Source organism: Zalophus californianus, chromosome 9, assembly GCF_009762305.2.
Source record: "Zalophus californianus isolate mZalCal1 chromosome 9, mZalCal1.pri.v2, whole genome shotgun sequence".
NCBI classification, from domain to species: Eukaryota; Metazoa; Chordata; class Mammalia; order Carnivora; family Otariidae; genus Zalophus; species Zalophus californianus.
In genome coordinates, this window is record NC_045603.1 from 20,494,252 (window position 1) to 20,520,279 (window position 26,028).

General features: G+C 38.4%; 1 protein-coding gene across 1 annotated transcript in view; it reads left to right on the forward strand.

Annotated features, from left to right (window-relative positions):
• Positions 1 to 483: 483 nt before the first annotated feature.
• SLC5A8 (solute carrier family 5 member 8) overlaps positions 484 to 26,028 on the forward strand; it is a 70,092-nt gene continuing 44,547 nt past the window's right edge. The window contains exons 1-8 of the mRNA XM_027594722.2: positions 484 to 1,367; positions 6,854 to 6,919; positions 8,389 to 8,440; positions 15,350 to 15,417; positions 16,428 to 16,582; positions 19,588 to 19,728; positions 22,669 to 22,798; positions 25,788 to 25,876. Coding sequence (XP_027450523.1) covers positions 1,017 to 1,367; positions 6,854 to 6,919; positions 8,389 to 8,440; positions 15,350 to 15,417; positions 16,428 to 16,582; positions 19,588 to 19,728; positions 22,669 to 22,798; positions 25,788 to 25,876 — 1,052 coding nt within the window. The 5' untranslated portion in view covers positions 484 to 1,016. The remainder of the gene's footprint in view (positions 1,368 to 6,853; positions 6,920 to 8,388; positions 8,441 to 15,349; positions 15,418 to 16,427; positions 16,583 to 19,587; positions 19,729 to 22,668; positions 22,799 to 25,787; positions 25,877 to 26,028) is intronic.

A 26,028-nucleotide genomic window follows, 5' to 3' on the forward strand; every position in this document is an offset into this window, starting at 1 on the left:
CATTTGAACTCTACAAAATACGTGATTCGAAGAACAAATTCTGAGATCAGACCTGGAATAAAAATCTTAATTGCCACCATTTCCTTTGGCAAGTGTTTTTATCTTCCTATGCCAGTTCTCTCATTTGAAAAATAGAGATGACTCCTACTTCAAGGGTAATTGGAAGAATCACACTAGTTAATGTTCAAGGTGCCAAGCATGTTCTATGTCACATGATAAGACTCCTTAAATAGTAGGTATTACTAATACTACAGAAACTGTCATGTTTAGGAGAGACTGTTGGGGATCAGAAATGTTTATTGAATGAAAAGGCAGTCCCCAATAGCACAGATTTCTTCCTCTACTTTGTAATCGCTTACCTGCCTAAGGACTGGAACCTCAACTCACTGCACACTGTCACCAGAATCGCCCATTAATTTATCAGATAAGGCAATCTAAAAACTCTAGGTGTATCTTCCCCTAAGGACCTGGACTGTTGAACAGGAAAGCTGAAAGTACAAGCGTGACAATTACCCTTCGACCCACACTCCCCCATAGGTCGCCTGCTTATGTAATTAAATGGTGCGTCTCCGCAGGTGCCAATTGGTAACCTTTAGGCGGGAGAGCTCCTTGTGGATTCGCGGCCGGACGCAGCTGGAGGCTCCAGATCTCCCAGGTGTCCGCGACGCTCCGCGATCCCCGCCACCCCGAGTCCGGCACCAGGTGAGGGGGGGTTAACGTGGCGGAGGAGCTCCCCGAAGTCCCAGTTAGAGGAGCTGGGCTGGCTGCGGTGGGCGCAGAGGCCACTGACGGCGCCTTCCCGCCTTCCCACCTTCGCGGAGCCGCTCGGGGCCGCTTGGGGCCGGTGAGGGGACGGATACCTGGAAGACGCGTCCAATCCCCGCGGGCGCCACGCCCGCCGCGCCGGCGGCGCCGGGAATAAGAACAGAGCGCCGAGCCGCAAAGGTAAAGCTCGGGCTCGGGCAGAGCGTCGCGGGGCCACAGTTTGTACGCAGGGCCAAGGAGACCGAGCGACCATGGACGCGACGCGGGGCATCGGCACCTTCGTGGTGTGGGACTACGTGGTGTTCGCGGGGATGCTGCTCATCTCGGCTGTCATCGGCATCTACTACGCCTTCGCGGGGGGTGGCCAGCAGACCTCCAAGGACTTCTTGATGGGCGGCCGCAGAATGACTGCCGTGCCGGTGGCCCTGTCCCTCACCGCCAGCTTCATGTCGGCCGTCACCGTCCTGGGCACCCCCTCGGAGGTCTACCGTTTTGGGGCCATATTCAGCATCTTTGCCATCACCTACTTCTTTGTGGTGGCCATCAGCGCGGAGGTCTTCCTCCCCGTGTTCTACAAACTGGGAATTACCAGCACCTACGAGGTAAAGGGCGGGGGTGGGGGGTGGGTGGAAGGGACAGGGCTTTTCAAGATCTTGGAGGGATTTTCCTGGGGGCAGAATCACCCCCATGTTGAAATCTCTACCTGTCCATGTCCATCACCTCCCCTGCCTCGCCCCCCTTTTGGGGAGAGGTGTCCGGTGAAGGCAACAGAATCTTGGGGCTTACTCTCACGAGCTCACTGAAAAAGAGAGGCTTCCGAAGTAAACGGAATGATTTGGACTAGTGCTCACAAAGGCCCTTTCTGCTTTAATATCTTTGATTCGGAGTCAAGGGGAAAGATTTTAATACTTTTTATCTGGGGGAGGGCAAGTTGTTCAAGTCTCAGACCCTCCTCCTTGAAAGGAATCCTCTGTCCCAGGTCCCCAGGCACCATTCACTTTTCCAGGATAGTTGGAGAAGAATTTGCACTCTCCCCTCCGTGCTCCACACACACACACACACACACACACACACACACACACACACACACACACACACACACACACACACACACACACACACACACATTCCCTGGAGAGGCAGATTCCCAAATGGTTGAGGTGCTGTAACTCTAGTCTCAGTCCCTGCATTTGAGACCAGATTCTACCATTTACTAGCTGGGTAACCTTGGGTGATTCAGTTAACCTTTGTGCCTGTTTTTTCACTCAAAATGAAAGTGATATCAACTACCTCATCCAGTTGTTGGGAGGATTAAATGAGATGATTCAAGTGTAGCATTCAGAATAGTGTCTGGAGCAGGATAGTGCTGGATAGACGCTGACCCTAAGGATTTGTGGTGGTAGTGGCAGAGGTGGTTTGTTTGGGGTCACTAGGAAGATTTGGCTGCAAGGTTCTTAAACAGGCCTACCTTCTCTATGTGGAAAGATGATTAAGGAAAATGATCTTTCCTGTTGCATAGCTCCACTGGTTATAGATTTTCTTCAGTTGTCTGCAGGAAAGGGCTTTGCAAAGATGTGGAATGTTTGGTTTAGGTTAAAGAGCTGTTGAATGGGAGTGCAGTGTGGGGATGGGGGAATAAAAGCTCAGGGGAGTGGGGGGCCTGTTCAGTGCCCTCACTGGTCTCCTTTCCCCAGGTACTAACCCCTGAGCAACATGGACAAACCGGGCAAAGTTTCCTCTCTCACAGGGCATGATTCAGAGGGTGCTGACACTCATTCTCAGCAACCACCTCAGTCCTTGAGTTTAGGTACTGTGTGCTCTACTTCAGAGCCACTGGAAAGGTGGTTTCCTAGTGAGGCTGGTTCAACTGGTGCCGGCTACAGGGCCTCAATGGTACAAGTGTTGGTGACAGATGCCTGGGCTATAGTGACGCCATCCAGGGCGAGGCACCCCTGGGGCAGCAGTGCCTTCCACTCACTCTGGCCATTGTGTTTGGGAGAGTTCAGTCATCATCCCAGAAGTGAGCAGGATGGAATTTCTCTGTTTTGCTCAAGGGTAACAAACTGGCTGTCCCAGGTCAAACTCTGTTTTCTGTCTTTTTTTTTTTTTTTTGATCCTTATGGTGTTTTGAAAGAAAATTAATTTAGTTAGCATTTATGATGTTGAGAAGTCAAATGAAATTCCAGATTCTAGCTTCTTTTGAAAAATTAGAAGCCTGGGGGTGCGTGAGTGGCTCAGTCAGTTAAGCAGTTAAGCGTCTGCCTTTGTCTCAGGACACGATCCCAGGGTCCTGGGATCGAGCCCCATGTCGGGCTCCCTGCTCAGAGGGGAGCCTGCTTCTCCCTCTCCCTCTGCTGCTCTCTCTGCTTGTGCTCTCTCCCTCTCTCTCTGTCAAAAAAATAAATAAAATCTTAAAAAGAAATAACAACAACAAAAATTTATAAGATTGGTGACACCAGGCTCACAGTCCCTGTGGTGCAGGAACTCCAGTTATAAGGCCGTTGCTCTCACCCCCTATTAATTTCTGTATTGAGGCCTCATCATTGTAGGTGCATGGTTACTTTCTTATGATAGAGAAATCTTTATCTGCATTTTTGTCTTCCTCAAAAATGCAAAAGAGAAAATGGACAGGGGTGAAGGGAGTACTTGGTTTTGAGAGAGATGTGAGAGGACATATTTCTCAGAGGATATGAAGAATATTCCAACGTTTTAATATATGAACACCTGGCTGATCCACTGGTGTATGTTACCTGATGAGCCCTTAGGCAGTTTGAGTCCGTGAGCTCTGATCTGTAGTTAACCAATTCCAGAATTCAGAAAGGGTTTCAAGAACCTGGCAAGAAGACTTCAGTCCCCGGAGAGGAATGCTCCTCTTAATAAGCACTGACCCATTCCTCCTTGGGGGCAGCAACATTAACTCAACCAGAAACAGATTTCCCACACATTTCCCGCAATAGAGGCTGTTAGCAGGGTTCCAGCTAAAAATGGCAAAAAGTTAACTTTTACCGAATGCTTAATACATGTGTAGTGCTGGGTTTCATGTTTTACATACATACATTATCTGTCTCAGTACTCAAAACAATCCTTATAAGGGAGGTACTATGAGAGCCCCATGTTGCAGACAAAGTTAAGCTACATAAGAGAGTATGAGGCAAAGTAGACACATGCCTGGAGGCTAGGCAATGGTGCCTACTGGCTGCTTCTGAAGGCTCTGGTAAGTCTGTTATATCCCCAGGCAGGGCTTAAAAGAGTGCAGAGAGAACAAGAGAAGTAGAACAGAACACCTAGAGTTGTGGGCATGCTGGGGGTGTCCATGATGGGTGGATGCCCAGCAGTGGGGGGTCAGGGAAGTTAGATAACATGCTTTGTCCCTGACAGTTGGCCATAGCAAACACTTTCTTGTGAGCAATTTTTGTTTTATGCTGAGAGCTGGAAACATCTACACAGAAGAAGTCCAGCATTGAGTGATAACCTGGCATTCTTGCTCAAATATGAAATCTCTTCCTACTTACATTTCTTAAGCTAGAATTGGCTGTTCAGATGTATTTTTGTTATCTATTTATCCCTGCCTTCAAAGTATAGGCCTGTTAGGTGTTTAGCCACTTCCAGACCCACAGATAAGAAGTATAATGCAGGAATCCAGTTTCATTCCCCACTTTTTCGGGATCTTTCTGGATCTATGTAATCTGTGTATTGGAACTGAGTTGTCCAGAATATGTGTGTGTGTGTGTGTGTGTGTGCATGTGTATATGTGTGTATATAAATATATATGTTTATATATATATTTGTGGATTATATTTATTTGTATATATATTATTCATATATATTTGTGAATATATGTATGCTTTTTTTTAAAAGATTTTATTTATTTATTTGACAGAGAGAGAGAGCACAAACAGGGAGAGTGGCAGGCAGAGGGAGAGGGAGAAGCAGGCTCCCCGCAGACCAAGGGAAGCCCGATGTGGGACTCGATCCCAGGACCCCAGAATCATGACCTGAGCTGAAGGCAGTTGCTTAACCAACTGAGCTACCCAGGTGCCCTATATATGTATGCTTATAATTGTGAATTATATTTATCTGTGGATTTGAATACCACCTTCTTAATGTCTTAGTTTTGAATAAGAGTTTATAATATTTCCCCATCCATTTATATCATTCCATAGTCTCCAAACCCTTGCAAAGTAAGAGGGGAAAGAATTAATACTGTGATCCTTATTTTCAAGAGGAGGAGCCTAAGATCTTCAATGACTGCCCCAAGCTTGTGCAGTTACAAGTAGGACTGGGTTGAGGGCTGGAACTCCTCCCAAAAACTATACTGTGCTGCATATTTTTTACGTTTTGGTTGTTTCAGAAGGTGCTACTATATATCAGTGCCACCTACTCACTCAAAGCCATGGTCAGTTAGCTTACTTATTTATTTGGAATAATGTAGTTGTTCCCTGCCCAGATTTGGGCATTAAATGGTCCTAGACTTGCATTGTGGCTCTGAGAGCTATTAGGTTGCAGCTTTGGTGTTCTCTCTGAGCCCTGTGCCCTCCCCTGTAGCAGGTAGTACTGGCCTCAGGGAGTTGTTAGGAGGACAGTGTACACAGCAAGACTCTAAAGTGTTACCTGTGACTTTGGAGCAAAAAATCTAGTGTCGTTTCCCCAGATTATTACTTAATGTCAGTTTTTCCTCTTTTTTTTTCTGGTATGAAGACTGTTTTCAGCTTTAAAATTCTCCCTAAGTGAGTAATAATATTCAAGTTAAAGAATGTTTGAGACCCCAGCTTCCTTCCAGCTCTAAAATTCTATGATTCTAACTATATTATGACATATAATATAGGAGATGAGTCGACTATATTTTTCGATACAGCAGATGCCAAGGAGAGTAGGAAAAATTGGCAGGTTTTTGGCTCTGAGCAGAAACTAACTTAGGCCAATTTATATAAAAAATCATTAATTTTGGAGGATATAGGGGTAACCTATTGAACAGAGTGAAGAGCTGAACAAATAGGCTGTGAAAAGGACAGAAGCCAAGGAAGCCTCTTCAGGCCACTGTCAGATCAGTCTGCTTCTGCTCCAATCATTTTCTGTCTTTATATTATACCTCCAAGATCCAAATATCCATTGGAGAGAGGAGCTGATTAGCTGAGCTGGGTCAGGTGACCATCCCCTAGTCAAAAGAGGCAGGGCACCTTGATAGACAATTCCATCACAATTCCCTGCAGTGGAAAGGGCTGATTCCCAAGTGAATCAGGGAAATGTCTGAAGTAGATGCCAAGAGATAGGGGAGAACAGCACTTTGCTCATTTTAAAATTGCAGAATATAATCCATTTAGATGATATGCTGGAAAAGCCAAAACTAGGGATGGAGAAAAGATCAATGATTGCCAAGATTTAGGGGTTGGGGGAGAGTTTGACCACAAAGGAACAACGTAACAGAGTTCTCTGAGGGTTTTGGAACTGTCCAGTATGTGTTAAAACCCAATGAACTGTACTTTAAAGCAAGAGTAATTTTGCTTTATGTAAAGAAAAATAGTAGCAACGTGGGAATACAGAATACAAACATTTATGAAATTGCTTTAAATTTCTTTTTTTAAATTTAAATCAATTTAGTTAACATATAGTGAGTGTATTATTAATTTCAGAGGTAGAATTTAGTGATTCACCAGCTGCATATAACACCCAGTTCTCATTACTTCAAGTGCCCTCCTTAATGCCCATCACCCAGTTACCCCATCCCCCGACCCACCTCTCCTCCAGCAACCCTCAGTTTGTTTCCTGTAGTTAAGAGTCTCTTATGGTTTGCCTCCCTTTCTGTTTTTATCTTATTTTATTTTTTCTTCCCTTCCCCTATGTTCCTCTCTTTTGTTTCTTAAATTCCACATGAGTGAAATTATATGGTATTTGTTTTTGTCTGATGGACTTATTTCGCTTAGCAAATACCCTCTAGTTACATCCATGTCATTGCAAACGGCAAGATTTCATTCTTTTTGATGACTGAAGTTGCTTTAAATTTCTAACCCCTTTACTTATTAAGCAGCTGATTTTTGAAAAGTGTATAAAGTTTTCACATAGTAACCATTTCTTCCTTTTTTGGAAACAGTATTTAGAGCTCCGATTTAACAAAGTTGTCCGTCTCTGTGGAACAGTCCTCTTCATTGTTCAAACAGTAAGTCACTCTCCATTAGTTTGCTTTACCTTTTGTTGTCTAAAATGTTTTCAGCCAAGGCATCTGGGCTAAGCTTATTTGGTAAATGCATGAAAGATAAAAAAAGAGGTGTTGAAAATAGGAGGAAACCAAAAAGGGAAAACCCTTGTCATTATTTTCCGTTCTTCATTCAGGTTGCTGGAGGCTTGTCATGATGGCTGTCACTTCATTTACATCGATCTTCCTCTTGGCAGCTGAGTGCTTTAGGGATGGGTTTGATAATGGAGGTCCAGGAAGGAGTTTTCATTCTCATCCCTATTTGTAATTCTCTTCTCCAATGGCAAGCTACCTAAGCATTTGCAAAAGTGTAACAGAATACCTTTGTAAATTATTTAACTTGACTCCATTTTATGTCTCTGTAAATTGCATAACTTAAATTGGTCATTAACACTTCCAATGTAAAAGGAAGAAGCCCGTTGGGGTCTGGTAAAGATCCTGCCAAAGAACCGAACCTCGTAGCTTGCAATTACCAACTGTTCAGACTCTCTTTGGATCATTTTTAGAAATGCCTACAGAAATGGAAAGTGGGGAACAAGTGTTAGGAAGCTGGTACATGGCCATGTTTTCAAATCTTCAACTTGGTCAGGATAATGACTGTGGAAGGCTGGTTCATTCTTGCAAAAAAGAGGAAAGCATCTCCCATTTGAAGGACTTACTTGCATTGATCTACCCATGTAATATAATCAGACATTCAAATACTATATAATATGACTTTTTTCATAATATGTTTTTATAGAGTAAACATAGAATCATAGAATCATAATACATTTTTATAGAACAAATCATAGAATATATATATTTGAAAGATCAAATGCAGTGGAAATGATGTTCTGAGAAAAAAGACCATATTTTTCATACTGTTGTACCCTGGATTAATAAATATTTGTTAGGTGTATGAGTGAAAAATAATATATATAAAAGATGGAATACAGTTTTTGTTGGCTTTTGGGGTTTTTTTTTTAGAGCAAATTTATACTTTTGTTTAATTAGTGAGCATGCAAACGTTTTAAAACCAGTTTCTAAAATTTTTACTTTTCCCAGTTAATTATGCAGTGATTAATAATAGTTTGAGAGCGTATGAATGAGGGACCATCTCCTTTTAAATTTGTATTCTTTCTTTTGTTCTAATTGTTTAGATTGAGGAGAATTGATTTCAAGTTTGAGGTGATAGATCAGTGACTATCTGCATTAAGCACTGCATGAAAAGTCCATAATTTTAACAAAATTGGTCATAAAAGATTTTTGTAACCTATGACCACACCACAAACAGAAAAGGAGAATCAACTTTACTTAAATAACATTTTCAAGTTACAAACATATTTCATTAAGTATATTGAAACTACTGTTTTAATTCATTGTTGAGTTTATAGAAAAAATCGATAATTTATTTTCTAATTCATACAGTTTATTTGGTTTCTTTTTTCTCATAGATTCTCTATACTGGAATTGTTATTTATGCCCCTGCCCTGGCTTTGAATCAAGGTACATTTTAGAGTTACCAATTATGTCACTCACATTTTGGGGATCATTTTTAATAGACCTTATTCTCTCTTTGGGGAGATGGGGAGATGAAGGGATGTTTCCAGGAACCTGCATCAACTTGAGGGGAGCAAGATGGGTTTAGTGTTTAGCAGCTTCTTTGCGTTCCTGGATCAATAGCTCCAAAAGATCTGTGATTAATAGAAGGGCAGACCTCCCTGAGGAGTGAATCTCTGAAGTACCAACCTGCCATGCTCCATTAGTTCAGAATGAACACCCCCTATGATCTAAATCATGAATGGCTGCACTTTCTTCCTTGGTGGCTGTAATCTGGAACCCATAGTCAAGAGGCTTCTCTGTTACTCAGCTCAGTTCCATTGTAAAATATGTCAGGGAGAGAGCTTTTCTTATTCCCATTTCTAATGTGGTCCAAAATGCAAGAGAAGGAGATCTGTGTGATTTAAAATATCTTCTTGCTCCTAGCAACAAGATGAAAGATGGCTATGGTGTCCTTTTAAACAAATATATTGAAGATGGTGTGATTGACATACTCCTATACTCTTTGATTTTGAGCAGATAAAAACCATGAAACTGGAATAGTTTACTGAGGCAAAAGTGCCTGTTAGTCATATCCTCAAAAGGCTTTGGGAGAACCCCATATCCTTTGAATTCTTATCAATTAGATATGAATTTATCTCTAAAGCTTCCTTATGAAATGTACAAGTGAACCCTGATGGGAAAAATGTGATGTAGTTCTTGGAGTTCGTATAAAATGGAAAAGCCCTGCTAAACCTACACTCTAATTTCCTGCTTTCATGGTAAATAGATAGTAATTATTACCTAAGTTTATAAAGTACAACAGTATCATTACAAAGAATTCCATTATATAACATGCTCTTGAATTCTGAATGTCAGGCATGTTCCATGTCAATATTACCAACATCATGAATGAGTCATTTTGTGTATGAAGAGCTGAGCTATAAACTTTATAAGTTACCTATTGGCTGTAAGTATAATGTAAGTGTAATTAAAGTTGTGGCTTTAGGGTTTTAAAGTACAGTTCTGGCAATAAGAGAGTACTGCCTTCTATCTATGAAGAAATCAAGGACTCTGCTCTTAATCAGTTTATTGGACTATTCCCTAGGAATTAGACCCCGAGAGGCTGCTGCATTTTGACCGCTTGAATATCAACCGCGTATTTTACTGTGACCAAGGATAAATATAGTACTTGGTGTGCAACAGATGCTCCATGGAAACTTGTTTAACTGAAATGGATCTTAACATTCTCTAGGTCCAATCGTTTTCCTTTTACCTTTTTAAAAACATATATAGAAAACTTCAAACATATGCTAGAAAAAAAAGAACAGTATATTGAACTCTAATGTACCCTTAACTCTACGCTAAAAATTATCAACTCTTGGTTCAATTCACTCTGTTTCCCTCACTAGATTATTTTGCTGTAAATCTGAAGTATTTCATCATTTCATCTGAATTCAATGTCTTTTAAAAATAAGCTAATTTTTTCACTGAGATATAATTGACATATAACATTGTATCTATTATGATTCAAGATTTGCACATATTGCAAAATGACCGCTGCTATGTCTAGTTAACATCTGTCTCCATACATAGTTACAAAAGTTCTTTTTCTTGTGATGAGAGCTTTCAATATTTACTCTCTTGGCAACTTTCAATAAACATGCAATACAGGATTATTAATTATAGTCACCATGCTATACATTACATCTCCATGACTTATGTATTTTATAACTGGAAGTTTGTACCAGGATGTGTTTTGTAAACACAATTATACTATATTCATATCTAAAATATTAACATTATTTTTAAAAATAACAATATGAAGTCAATGTTCAGATTTCCTTGATTTTTTTTCAGTGTTTGTTAGAATCAGGATTCAAATAAGTTTGTGTAATTGCAATTAGTTGATTTGTCTCTTAAGTTTCTCTTTCTTGCTTTTAAAACTTTTTTTTTTTTTGCTCTACACCTAGCATAGAGCCCAGTGCAGGGCTTAAACTCACAACCCTGAGATCAAGACCTGAGCTGAGATCAAGAGTCAGATGCTTAACTAACTGAGCCATCCAGGCACCCCTCTTGCTTTTTAAAATTAAAAACCCTTTTTTGTTGAAATACAGCTTATACATAATAAAATGTACAGAAAGTAAGTGTACAGTTGGACGAATTTTAACAATTGTACATAGTTGTGTGACCACCACCCAACTCAAGATACAGACTATTTTCTTTTATTTTTTAAAAGATTTTATTTATTTATTTGACAGAGAGATAGAGAGAAAGCACAAGCAGGCAGAGATGCAGGCAGAGGGAGAGGGAGAAGCAGACTCCCCACTGAGCAGGGAGCCCAATGCAGGGCTCGATCCCAGGACTCTGGGATCATGACCTGAGCCAAAGGCAGCCGCTTAACTGACTGAGCCACCCAGGCGCCCCCAGACTATTTTCACCATCTAATCCCAGGAGATTTTCTTGTGCTTCTTTCTAATAAACCCTCCTGCCAACCCAAGCTGCCACTTTCTGATTTTTATCACCATAGATTAGTTTTCCCTGTTGTTAGATTTTATATAAATGGAATCAAATGGTGCCTTTTTTGTAACTGGTTTATTTTGCTCAACAAAATGTTTCTGAGATTCATTCATGTTGTTACATGTTTCAGCAGTTCATTCCTGTTTATTGCTAATATTTCATCATCTGTATCTCTACATCTGTTTATCCATCAACGACATTGGGTTGTTTCCAGTTTTAGGCAATTATAAATTAAGACTACTAAGATCATTCTTGTACAGGTTTTGTTTTGTCTTGCTTTGCTTTTTTTTAAAATTCATTTGCATTTCTTACAACCTTTTAAAGCAGAATGTGATTTGAACACTACATTTCCACTCACAAAACTTGCTGAGTTACTTTTTGAACAGCTTTACAACACACCTAAATAGGCTTATAATTTTGCTACTTTAAACAATGCTCTTCTTTGGAAAACAAGCCCTATAAATAGTTATTCCCATCAAGTTGGTTCAGTTTAACATACTAGTTTCTGGATGCCTGGTACATGCAGTTGATAACTACAAGGGATAGAAGATTTAAAAAGTAGATCCTAGAAGGTGAAAATTGTTTTAACCAATACTTTTCTTCTAAACATCAAGGTATAGCTCAGAACACTTCACTGACAAAAAAAGTTTGGTCTTACTAAAAAATCTGTTTGATTGCTAAACACTTTAGACCACACAGTTAACATTAGATTACATACATCTCACAACAAATGTTATCTCCTTCCATTAAAATAAGCCAATGTGGAAAATTGGACAGCCACATGCAGAAGAATGAAACTGGACTGTTTCCTTATACCACACACAAAAATAGACTCAAAATGGTTGAAAGACCTAAACGTGAGACAGGAGTCCATCAAAATCCTAAAGGAGAACACAGGCAGCAACCTCTTCGACCTCAGCCGCAGCAACTGCTTCCTAGAAACATCGCCAAAGGCAAGGGAAGCAAGGGCAAAAATGAACTATTGGGATTTCATCAAAATAAAAAGCTTTTGCACAGCAAAAGAAACAGTCCACAAAACCAAAAGACAACCGACAGAATGGGAGGAAATATTTGCAAATGACATATCAGATAAAGGGCTAGTATCCAAAATCTATAAAGAACTTATCAAACTCAACACCCAAAGAACAAATAATCCAATCAAGAAATGGGCAGAAGACATGAACAGACATTTTTCCAAAGAAGACATCCAATGGCCAACAGACACATGAAAAAGTGCTCAACGTCACTCGGCATCAGGGAAATCCAAATCAAAACCTCAATGAGATACCACCTCACACCCGTCAGAATGGCTAAAATTAACAAGTCAGGGAACGACAGATGTTGGCGGGGATGCGGGGAAAGGGGAACCCTCCTACACTGTTGGTGGGAATGCAAGCTGGTGCAACCACTCTGGGAAACAGTATGGAGGTTCCTCAAACAGTTGAAAATAGAGCTACCATACAATCCAGCAATTGCACTACTGGGTATTTACCCCAAAGATACAAATGTAGGGACCTGAAGGGGTACGTGCACCCCAATGTTTATAGCAGTAATGTCCACAATAGCCAAACTGTGGAAAGAGCCAAGATGTCCATCGACAGATGAATGGATCAAGAAGAGGTGGTATATATACACAATGGAATATTATGCAGCCATCAAAAGGAATGAGATCTTGCCATTTGCAACGACGTGGATGGAACTGGAGGGTGTTATGCTGAGGGAAATAAATCAATCAGAGAAAGACATGTATCATATGACCTCACTGATATGAGGAATTCTGAATCTCATGAAACAAACTGAGGGTTGCTGGAGTGGTGGGGGGGTGGGAAGGATGGGGTGGCTGGGTGATAGACATTGGGGAGGCTATGTGCTATGGTGAGCGCTGTGAATTGTGCAAGACTGTTGAATCACAGATCTGTACCTCTGAAACAATGCAATATATGTTAAGAAAAAAAAAAAAGAAGATAGCAGGAGGGGAAGAATGAAGAGGAGTAAATCAGAAGGGGAGATGAACCATGAGAGACGATGGACTCTGAGAAAAAAACTGAGGGTTCTAGAGGGGAGGCAGGGATGGGTTAGCCTGGTGATGGGTGTTAAAGAGGGCACATTCTGTGTGGAGCACTGGGTGTTATGCACAAACAATCATGGAACACTACATCAAAAACTAATGATGTAATGTATGGTGATTAACCTAACAATAAAAAAATTTAAAGAAAAAAAAGTAAAAAAAAAAAATAAGCCAGTGTGGAACTAGGAACAAAAAATTAGCTGGGCTTTAGTTCCTAAATACCACAGCATCACACTCAGAAAGAAGTCTTATCTTCCCCTTAAATAGTTCTTGTCACGTCATATAGATTTTTAAAATGTTAACAAAAATAAAAACATTCTTGAATATATATTACCAGGATTAAGATAAAGTATTGAATACATGTACAAATAATTCTTGGGACAGCACTTAGTCTACTTTTTCCACGCACGATGTGTTGTCATCCCCTTTGAGGGGCAGCATCTCTTCGGCTATGACAACATTGTGATCATGAGCAGTAGTGTCATCTTTGTCAATACCAAGACCAAGTTTGATCATCCTGTAGATCCTGATAGCATGTGTCTGAGGATTTGCTTTTGACACATATTTTTATCTCTATTGGGTGAATACCTGGAAGCAGTGTAGTTAAACATAACACCTATTATAGCCGAGTACAGGGCAGATGCATGTACAAAATTTAAGAGAAACTGGAAAATAATTCTTCTAAATGGTTGTACCATTTTACATGCCCACTCCACAATGTATGCAAGTCCAAGTTACTCCAATTGTGCTTCTGCCCTGGCTTTGAATCAAGGTACATCTTAAAGTTACCAATTATGTCACTCACATTTGGGGCTAATTTATTATATAGGAAAACAATCGACTTTTGTACATTAACCTTGTATCCTACAACCTTGCTGTAATCATGCTTACTAGTTCCAGTTTTTTTTTTTACATCAATGATCATGTTATCTGTGAACAAAAGAGAATTATTTCTTCTTTCCCAGTGTGTTTACCTTTTATTTCCTTTCTTGCCTTATTGCATTAGCAAAGACTTCCAGTACAATGTTAAGAAGGAGCAGTGAGAGGGAGCATCCTTGTCTTGGACCTGATCTCAGTGGGAAGGCTTTGAGTCTCTCAGTCTTAAGTAGGATGTTAGCTGTAGGATTTTTGTAGACAGTCTATCAAGTTGAGAAAGTTCCCCTCTATTCCTAGTTAACTGAGAGTTTTTATGATGAATGGATGTTGCCTTTTGTCAAATGTTTTTTCTGCATCTTTTGATATGATCATGTGATATTTCTTTTTTAGTGTGTTAATATGATAGATTCCATTAATTGATTTTTAAATTTTCATCCAGCCTTGCATACCCGGGATAAATCCCTCTTGGTCATGGTGTATAATTCTTTTTATACTCTTTTGGATTCAATTTGCTAATCTTCAATTTGTTGAGGATTTTTGCAGTTGTGTTCATGAGAAATATTTATTTGTAGTTTTCTTGTAATGTCTTTATCTGGTTTTGGTATTAGAGCAATCCTGGCTTCATAGAATGAGTTGGGAAGTATTCCCTATCCTTCTTTTCTCTGAAAGAGATTGCAGAGGATTGGTACAATTTTTCCTAAATTGGTGGAAATTACCAGTCAACCCATCTGGGCCTAGAGCTTTCTGTTTTGGAAGGTTTTTAATTATTGATTCAATTTCTTTAATAGATATAGGCCTATTTAGATAATCTATTTCTTCTTGCATGAGTGTCTTGGCCTATTTTGTCTTTCAAGGAATTGGTCCATTTTATATAATCACATATGTGGGTAGAGTTGTTATCTTTCCATTTAAAAAGGATATAATATGCCCCTCCACTTCTTAGATAAATGGTAGCAAATTATACAACTTTTCTCTTTCTTGGTCTCATCTTAGTAACATGCACAACTTGTCTTTCAAGGACTGGTAGAATAGTGTGTTTATTTGAATCATGATGACACATAATCTATGACCCCATTCAGTCTGGATAACTACCTCACAGTATCAAGTTGTTTCTTAGCTTCATTACAATATAAATGCTTTTTCATGTATTTAATTTAGGCAATGTTGGATCTAGGTATGCTCTCTGAGGGTAAAAACCAGTTCCATTTAACTTATCAAGTAAATTTGTTTGGGGGCATTTTATGAGATTTGGACCTAGTTCTAGGCAAGAGTAGAGAGGTATGTAGAATACCTCTACTTCTACATACCCCCATAATGATATAGCTTCCTACTGATGATTTTTTGAGAAATATTTTTATTATACATGTTTCACAGTTATGCATGCATTTTCTTTTCTTTTTTTCTTTTTACAGTCACAGGATTTGATCTATGGGGTGCAGTAGTGGCAACAGGGGTGGTCTGTACATTCTACTGCACACTGGTATGTAAAGAATATTATCTCTTCTTTACCAACTGTTTTCCAAAGTTGAAAATTCCAGTAGTTGTGTTCTGCAAACTAGGTTGTTCATATATCCTCTCCTACTCCTACCTCCCACGGTGTAACTTTTTATAAGAAATATTCTGTCTAGGGAAAAATTTGATTCTTTATAGAACATTGATCATAACTGAAACTTTTTTCTTTTACATGAACCATTGCAGTGGTCCTCAGTGTTATCTCCTAATTCATCCTTACTATTGCTAAATTATTATATTTGCATTCATATTATTCCTCAGCTTAGAAACCTAACTTCCCATTTGCCTATAGGCAGGAATCACAGTCAAAATATGTAACAACCAGATACTATGGACACTGATATTATTATGGATGCTAGTCCCTAGCAGTTGTGCAACTTTTAGGGCATATCAGACATACTAGGTCTTAAGACTTTAGTGGATTTTTTAGAAGATGGGGATCTCAGGGAGGGGATGGTTCAGCCAAGGATATAGGACCTGGAGGGAGACACTTGGGAAGTTTTTGGCAGTGGCTAGTACAAAACAATTTTAGTATTTCTACAACTGGTATGACCTTCTATGTGCATACTTGATTGAATAGCAGCCCTGCCAATAGGATAAAATCTATGATTATTTTGCCTTTTGCAATTTTACTCTGGAGTTTCTTCCCAGCAATCTCCCTCTACCATTTCATTTTGCTCCAGAATGTATATCTGGCCACACTCAACATGTCATGGACTTTGACTTCTTTATGCTTTTGCCGGTGCTGTTTTCTCTTCTGGGATGACCTTCCATTTTTGCCTCTGCTTCTATCTGAAGGCTTGGCTTAAATCACACCTTCTCTTGAAGGTTCTCCCAACCTTACTATCTACCACCTTGAGTCTATTCCTTAGCCAAGATCTATGTTTTCATTACTTTTGTCCAGCATAGTATATAACCATGTAGATGATTAATAATGTCTGATAAGAGCATTAATCCTAATATACTTTTTCCTCAAAGGGTGGTCTTAAAGCTGTTATCTGGACAGATGTTTTTCAAGTTGGGATCATGGTGGCTGGATTTGCATCTGTAATTATACAGGCTACAGTGATTCAAGGTGGGATCAGCACTATTCTAAATGATTGCTATAATGGTGGAAGATTAAACTTCTGGAAGTAAGTTGCTATTTATCTCCTGGTCAATAGATCTCTCCTTTTGGGTTTTTTTTTTTCCTGTAAAATAATCTCATTATTGAAGTAGTAGATTTACATTAGAAAACAAATAGATGGCTAAGAATGTGGTACAAAAAATTGAAGCTGATAAGTTAATGTGTGAGGGGTTTCCACCAGGTCTTTAAGGGGTTAAAGCAGTCAGATGGTTACTTAGTTACATGGAGTGTAACTTCCTCCTGAGAAAGGATTGATAGCAAAAGTGTGTTTTTCTTCCAGATATTACAATCTGGAATTGGTCAAAGGGTGGGGTAGGGTAATTAGGGAAGAGATAGTGGAGAAATAAGGAAACATCTTAAGAGAAAAACACTAAAGGGCCATGCTGTTATTTTGACAGTTCTTTGTTTCAAGTAGCCTAGAGAATTTTTCTATTGATATTGTATATAAATATTTTATAATATTCTATATTATTTCTAGAGGATTGACTAGAAAGTTATCGCTAATGACTAAAGTGTCAGTATATTGTATGATATAGCATATCTTAAACAGCTATTTAGGTTTCCTAGAGAAAGACCAGTGGAGAAACTAGATATTTTATCACATATATACCACACAACTTAGAAGAATCTTTAAAGCACCTTCCACTGTGGATCAGTAGTGTCATTCTTGTTATCATGTTCAATATGGGGAGGGGCTCATTTTGACATGGATTGGCTTATTTCCTCTTTAAGCAGTCCTACTTTGAGACAGGCAAGCTGAATCACTGGCAAGAAGAAAGAAAAAAAATTTCTTACTTGGTGACTCTCTTCTAGTTTTCTGAAAATGGTGCTAATGTTTGAGAAGAGCCTTTTCAGAAATTGGACAGGGAGAATGTGTTAATTTGCAGAGATAAGTTGAATTATGATGAATCAACTTCAACTATTTTCAATAATCTTTTTTATTTAACCTCAAGATTCAGATTCCAAGGAAGAGCACCTCCAGTTGTCCTCGCTTGGGCATTATTCCATCCCTTAGTAGGGGCGGAGCAGGACATTTTATTGACAACCTTTTAGACTATTTTATGGTGAAATGGTCTTTTCCCCAAAGTAAATTGGGTTGCTGTTACTAGAGGACAGGAGAATGGATACCAAAAAGCAGAAACAACCAGTGGCCACTCAGAAGATCTTGATTACTCCTGGGCGCCTGGGTGGCTCAGTTGGTTAAGCGACTGCCTTCGGCTCAGGTCATGATCCTGGAGTCCCAGGATCGAGTCCTGCATCGGGCTTCCTGCTCAGCAGGGAGTCTGCTTCTCCCTCTGACCCTCTTCCCTCTCGTGCTATCTCTCATTCTCTCTCTCTCAAATAAATAAATAAAATCTTTAAAAAAAAAAAAGAAGATCTTGATTACTCCTAAATTTCCTAGTAGGCGAGATTGAAGGGAGAGGGTATGGAACCAATCATTTTTCTGCAAGATAACTGTCACTTTGTACAAAGGCAATCCATATTGCTGCATTGAAGTGACAACTTGTACACCAATAAGAGATTCTTAAGAGTAAAAGAGTAGGGGGCACCTGGGTGGCTCAGTTGGTTAAGCGACTGCCTTCAGCTCAGGTCATGATCCTGGAGTCCCGGGATCGAGTCCCGCATCGGGCTCCCTGCTCAGCAGGGAGTCTGCTTCTCCCTCTGACCCTCCCCCCTCTCATGCTCTCTCTCTATCACATTCTCTCTCTCACATAAATAAATAAAATCTTTCAAAAAAAAAGTAAAAGAGTAGACAGTTTTGTGACTTTTACTTTGGAGGCCGCCAACCATTAAATCATAATGAAAAGCCTTATTGTCTATCCCTTGTGAATCTGATATGTTTGAGAATATGGTGGGCAAAATATCTGCTCTGGTGGTGATAAACCAAGAGAAGGATTTTGTGTTGGTATTTTCTGTGTGGTCTATAGTTGTCTTATATATTCTGTAAGGCCTAAAACCACTAAATTGGGTGTTCTAAATCTTGTCTTACTTCCCTCAAGTAGATTCCTGAATCCTTTTGTCTCTTGACTTCCATTAGCTAATATAGTAGCTATTTTCTAAATGGTCAACACCCTTGAAACACTTAAACTTTGATATGAAGTGTTAAAGAATGGAATAGAGGCTCTTATATGTCCATAGGAATGCTGGGATATACATGAAATCAGAACACTTTACTCAACTAATCTTAAATATAAGATTGAAATGGATTTGCAGAATTTCATAATTTTTAGAAAGTTTCTGTGAAAGCCAATTTTGCAGAAATTTGTCAAACTCATTGTATATCATGGATGAATAGAATCATTCCTTCCAAGATAATGCATTAAGAAGAGTTAAAAGAAATATTAAATACAGAAGTTGAGCTTTCTTTGTAACAATATTTTGGATTTAAGTACATGTCATAAAGTGACTTTTCACTATTAGCATTTAACTTGTGCACACAGTATTTTAAGAAAGCATGATTATAATGACATTTTAGAAGATGAAAGCCTTTAAACTGCATTAATTGACAGTTCTTGAGCTTGAATATAAATTAGAAATATGACTGTACGTGTGCTAGGAGAGAAATTATATATGCAAAATGTGTCAATTTTGTGTTCATTTCAGTACCATATCTATTGCTCTGATGCACTTAGGAACTTTACTCTCTTTATTGCTCTCTCTCTTTTTAGTTTCATGCTCTTCTCTGATTACAGCATAGCAGACTTGTTTAAATAACAGTTTCCTAAGGCCACAGGAGAACAATTTTTATGAAAGCTCAGAATAATTAGAACATTCATTTTTCTTCAATCCCATCCAGAATTTCCAATTCTCTGAAAGTATCCATTTTTATTTCATTGAACTTAAGTTAGGAATATTTCTGCCTTTTTTATTATTTAATAAATTTGTACATATTTATATCTGTATACATATTTACATAGATATACATTGCTTGCTTCCAAAAAATATTCTAGGAGAATTTTCTGTAGTTTTTTACTGATAGTTAAAATTTGTTTTCTGTTTCTTTTCATTTAGTTTTGATCCCAATCCTTTGCAAAGACATACATTCTGGACAATTATTATAGGAGGGACATTCACATGGACCAGCATCTATGGTGTCAACCAATCCCAAGTGCAGAGATATATTTCCTGTAAAAGCAGATTCCAGGCAAAAATGTAAGCCAAACTATGGTATGGAAATCATTAATAACCATCAGTTGTCTTTATTGAAACTTGTTAATTAGTCACGCTTTGTTCAGGTTTAAGCCTTTTGTATCATGAAATTCCAAGAAATAAATGATATACTTAGTTATAAAAGGATCAAGTAAAACAAAGTGGTACTTATATTTTAAATCAGATATTTGAAATATTTATATGATTTATTAAGTAAAATAAATCTTATTAAATAAAAAGGCATTTATTGTGTATCTACTTGTATAAGGAGTTATGGAGGATAAAAACTAGAATTATATGGCTCTTATAATGAAGGAACTTAACATCTAGTTAGGAAAATATATACAAGTATGCAAAAAGTGAAATAACACTAGAAAGGTATGACAGTCCCATGGAACAATATAATGATTGAATAAATGGTCAAGGACATTATATTGCCAGATGTGCTGGTATATTTTATTTTCAGACACAGTCATGGGTTTATAACTCTGCTCTAATACTTGCTATTTGAATGGGCTAGTTATTTAGTCTCCTTGAATCTCAGTTTGTAAACTTATAAATCAAGCATAAGAAATATTATACATCTCATGAGAGGTATTGTAAAATATTATGCTTCACAAATACTTGGTAGGGATCCAATAAATGTGACCTCAAATCATAGGACGTGAAGGCAGAAAATGGGTGAGAGATTCCTGTCAACCAAGCAGATCCTGAATAATGACCATATGTGGGCAGGTGGAGAATAGTGGGAAAGAATTCCAGATAGCCATTGATTTGGACACAGCCCAGAGGTCAGAAGGATGACATGGTCAAGCTCATCTTGTCTTGAGGAAAGAGTATGAGTGGTGGCTGGTTCTTTCTCAGGAGGCCTCAGATCAGTGTGGTAACCACTACTCCCTATGCTGATAAAGCTGACTGGACCCACATGCATTTAGGAACTTAAAAATTATAAATAGATTAAGAGTAACAGGGTGGTTGGAGTAGGACAAGGAATGGCAATTCTATTTCTATTCAAAGAAGAGCATGAAAATATTGTGATGTCACATGTTGAAACTCAATATATTGAGAGTAAATTGGTTTAGACATTATCTGTCTTTGGAAAATTCCATAGTAAAAGATCTACACAAATATCAGCACAGTAACTGGATATAGAATCCCCAAAAGTGAGCTTAGGAGTTCTGGTATTTTAAGGAACTTTGAAGGAATGTAATTTATCCATCCAATAATCCATTGGACTTTAAATCTATATTAGAGCTGATGCTTCTTCAAAATTAATTGTGCATATGCTCTTCTGTTTCTTTGGGAACATGAAACTCAAAAGGCCCAATTTTATAACTAAGAGACCAACATTAGAGCTTTAGACCTTTCTTAATAAGTAGCAATTTCCTTTGGAATGGCCCTCAGCAGACTCCCGGCGCTGAGAGGAACCATTTTCTCCTACTTTTTAACACTGGCTCCATAGGAAGAATGAATCCCAGTCAAAAAGTTAAGACCTACTGACATTGATTGACTGGGGACAGTATCAGATGTTATTGATAAGTGATCTATTTGAGTGGCACTAAAGTTAAATAAAACTATATAATAAAGTATTAACCTCATATATGAGCAAGGGCATTTGAGCAGGAAAGTGTCTGGGTATATTTTCTGATGATTTGGAGATGAGCTGTAGTTACTTATACTATCTTTAGTCAATAGCAAAACATATAGTAAATTTAGTCAATCAAGGGAAAAGGCTAGCAATCTGTTGTTTGGTATCTGTTGAAGGTGAGTTCTCCTGAAACAGACTCTGAGATGGAGGTTGGATTTCCAGAGTCTGTGACGGAATCACCACCTGTAGAAGAAAGAGAAGAGAAGGAAGCCGAATTGGCCCAAGAGAGAAGTTTGGTTGTAATGCATTCTCAGCCAAGGCCTTAGGGCTTCCTTAGGTCTCTCTACATCAAGGAGACTGGTTTTTAAGATTCTGAATCCAGTAGTCATTGGACACAGGTGCCCCAAGGAAGGAAGCATGACATTGGGGATTGTACCTCTCTTCAGCCTAGGGCAGCTTGTTAAAATATCCACTACAGCACTCCTGGGAAAAAAATGTAGACACCTTAGTGAGAACAATGTTTACTATTCAACTGATTATTAAGACATAGAACTCAATGCCATTAGCACTCATAATGTCAATAATTACCATTTAACAAATGTTATTACATGCCAAGCACTGTGTATATGATACATACTATTTCACTTAATCTTAAAATTCTGCAAGGTAGGCATCGTTATCTATAGGTGTACATGAAGAAGCTGAAGATCAGAGAAGCTAAGTTACTTACCCGGGGTCACATATGGTAGATGCAACCAATATTTATGTTCAGGTCTGACGCCAGTGCTGTTATACAAACCTTTACAATCTCCTGGAACACACACCATGTATTATGATGCTGAACATTGTTTGGGAAGATACCTGTTCAAGGAATGCAGGTTTGCCTCTCATACTTAGGTGATATTACAAACCACATTTAAACAAGTTTAATGAGTTTCTATGTAGATGCTAACAATGTTTAGCAGTCTATAACTGCATTACTTTTAAAAGGAAAATGAATAATAGTTACTGCTCTGTTGACCATTAAAAAATCCTTATTTAATGACAAGAAGACCTGAAGTAGTTTAATTGGATACCATTATAAAGCTGACAATGCCCATGGAACTCTGACCAGGAGGATACATTTATTCAATAGAGAATCCCCCATCTATTCCAAGTATTTCCAAATACAGTGTTGATTGACAGCATAAGCAGAAGGTTAGTCTAGAATAAAACAGATAGCGTTTTTGATAACCAAAAGATAATGTGCATTTATTGAGTAATCATGAAGTTCTCTTCTGTTTGTGTAACAAGTTTCCTAATCTTTGGGATGGAAATTACAATTGACATTTGCTGGTTTATTTTCACTTCCTTAGGTCTCTCTACATCAATCTTCTGGGACTCTGGGCAATCCTCGCCTGCTCAGTGTTATGTGGGCTTGCCCTATATTCCAGGTACCATGACTGTGATCCTTGGACAGCCAAGAAAGTATCTGCACCAGACCAGGTTCAGTACCATGTCTTTCTTACATGTGCACTAATGTTATCCAGAAAGCTGATTAGTTGGGAGGAAAGAGTGTTCATGTTTTTGTAGAGAAAGAGCAAATGAGAACAATATAATCATCTTTAATTTCTCAAAAGCATTTGGCAAAAATTTATTTTAGCAGATACAGCAAGAATGCAGAATGCTGTTTCCAAGATTAAAATACTGAAATACCTGGAAAATTTCAAGCCAATTGTTAAATAGAATTAGGTCAAGACTGGGAGTAGAAATGTGAACACAGTTAAAGAAAAAAAAACCATATGCAAACCATGGTAGTATAAAATATTTTGTGGGTATTCTTAGATCACCTTTTTATCAACAGTTTACCTTCCAGTTTTTAAATGATAAACAGATCTAATGAGTGAACATTTATTGAGTACCAACTATGTGGTGAGATTCTGTGCCCAGAACTTTGTATGCTTTATCTCTTTTAATTCTCATAACCTGGTAAATCTAATTTTGGAGATGAGGAAATGAGTGACTTGCAGAGAGATTATATTACTTGCTCAAGGTCACATAGCTGATAAATAAGTATAGCTGCAAGCATTCATCATACTGTCATAAGTGCTTTATATAAACTTCAACTTTGAATCCTTACAGCTACACACTGAGGTAGGTGCTATAATTACCTCCCTTTCAAAGATGAGGAAACTGAGGCACAGACAAACTATGTAATAGCTAGTAAACCTAGAACCAGAATTCAAGCACAGGGAGCCTGCCACTGGAGTCTTAACTTTGTTTTTTGTTTTTTGTTTTTTTTTTTAAAGATTTTATTTATTTATTTGACAGAGAGAGACACAGTGAAAGAGGGAACACAAGCAGGGGGAGTGGGAGAGGGAGAAGCAGGCTTCCCGCGGAGCAGGGAGTCCGATGCAGGGCTCGATTCCAGGACCCCGGGATCATGACCTCAGTCAGATGCTTAATGACTGAGCCACTCAGGCACCCCCAGAGTCCTAACTTTGAACCTCTATGCCATATACCGCCTTTCAGAAAGTATAGCTAGAATTCAGTGTTAGATTCCGAAGCTTGAGTTCTTGCCAAAATTATGTTCTAAGACTTGCTTGTAAATCAAGTGCCCAGGGTACTCATTAGATTGAAGATAGATTGAAATTTATGCTGACATAAATGCATCACACACTCCCAGAAAAAAATGCAACCTTGTGGAGTTAGAAAATGAGAACCTCCTTGAGCTGTGCATCTCAACCCTGTATTCACATGTGTCCTCCTGTTAATAAATAGATCTTTCCTATTTGCTCAGAGAATCTAATCATCTTTACTCTGAAGATGGAGGCACTCTTCCCTTATATTCTCCCTAGTGAAGAATATTTTGTCTGTAGTTTATATCATGAAGATAATAGGGATGTTAAAAATATTTCTCATATATCTTCCTCTATCCCTAGACAACAACAAAAAATATCTACAACTTCCTATTCTTGAGACTCCTTGTCATAGAATGCATTCAGTGGTGTCTTGCATGCATGCACCTTTAGAGAGCCTGTGCTAATTTTTTTAAAAAGAAAGAGGTTTCCTCCTAATTGGATGATTCTGGTATTATGTTGATTGAGGAGTTAATTCATTAACATTTCCCTAGGGATACAATGCACATAAGGCACAGTAGTAGAAAGTCAGGTCAAAATCTTAACCCAAGGAGAGCAAAGATATATTTCTGCAACACTGCTGGAACTCACCCCGAGGAAGCAAGATTAGTGTCTAGAGAGAGTTTTACTATTTTTCTATCAGTCTCACCTTGCTGGTTCTACCTATACCTGAGGGGGCCACTCAGAATATGAAATATCACACCAAAGACTTTTGAGAAAGTTGATGTTAGGGTAGAGGATTTTGATCTTGTTATCACAGTAACAATGGGAACTTTGACTTTTGCTTATGTATGGAATACTGCTTGAAGTTACACCTTTAAGATACCTTGGGAAAACTGGAACTTGATTTCATATAGAGATAAGTTCTATTCACTCTTTCTGAGAATAAAAAATTAGTAAGCTTTGGATAAGGTGGAGACATTCTTAAAACAACTCAACACAGACCCTTGCCACAGTGGAGGATGTTCTTCAACATCCCATAACAAACTATTGTCAAGTGAAATCAGAAGAGGCTGATAAGAGAAGACATGACATCTACTCTATACTATCGGAGAAGGACTCAAGACTGTTTCAGTGCAAGTGAGGGGACTTTTTCTAGAAAATTATCCTCTTAGGACCCTCTTGATTTAAAAATCAGTTTTGCCAAAAGACTGTCATGTGACATAGTACTGAAGTAATACACTTTCCCATCCTTATCGAATATTTATTTTTTAAAAAGTAACTTATCAAAAGGTAAGTTCATATCAGGAACTTTCTAAAAAGAAGCAAGTTTCAGGAACTTCCCAAGTTTACTCTCCACTTATCACTATATCTCATACTATATGCAACTATAATTACACTTTCAGTCCTGGGTAGTGATTAACGTTCTCAAAGGTGAACTTTGAGTCATCAGGTAAAGTTAAGTGAATGCTTCTTATTATGTAAGCACAGAGATATGTAAAATATTTCCATTTCCATTAAATTGTCTTATTGTTCCAAAGAATGAGAGCAGCTACCTTTGATCAAGCATTTACAATATTCCATGTACTATATTAAGAACCTTACATAGATGATGTAATTTAACTTTTATAGCAAGTCTATGAGGTTAGTATTATTATCCCTACTTTACAGATGAGGGAACTGAGTCTTAGAGAAGTGACAAAAATCACTTCTATCTGAATCCAGACCCTGTATCCTTAACTACTCTGCTATTCTTTTAAGTGTTAGCAATAAAAGAATTTGATTTTTCATATTCGGAAATTTCAATTATATGGAATATGTTCCTTTAGTTCTTAAAGAACACAAGATAAATGAGGCATTAATTAATTTTATTTGATAGCAAATAGCACTCAGAAGTAAATTTTGGAATTTTTCAGCTCATGCCTTATTTGGTACTGGACATTCTGCAAGATTTTCCGGGACTTCCTGGACTTTTTGTGGCCTGTGCTTACAGTGGAACATTAAGGTATGAACTATGACTCTAACAATACATGGTTTCCCTGTTGGGATCTTTCTTTTGTTATTCGATATTTTGGGGGATAAAGCTGAATTCTGGACATGAGCACAAATGACCCAAAGTGGGTAATCTACTCCATGTATCCTCTCTGTTGGTCTCAC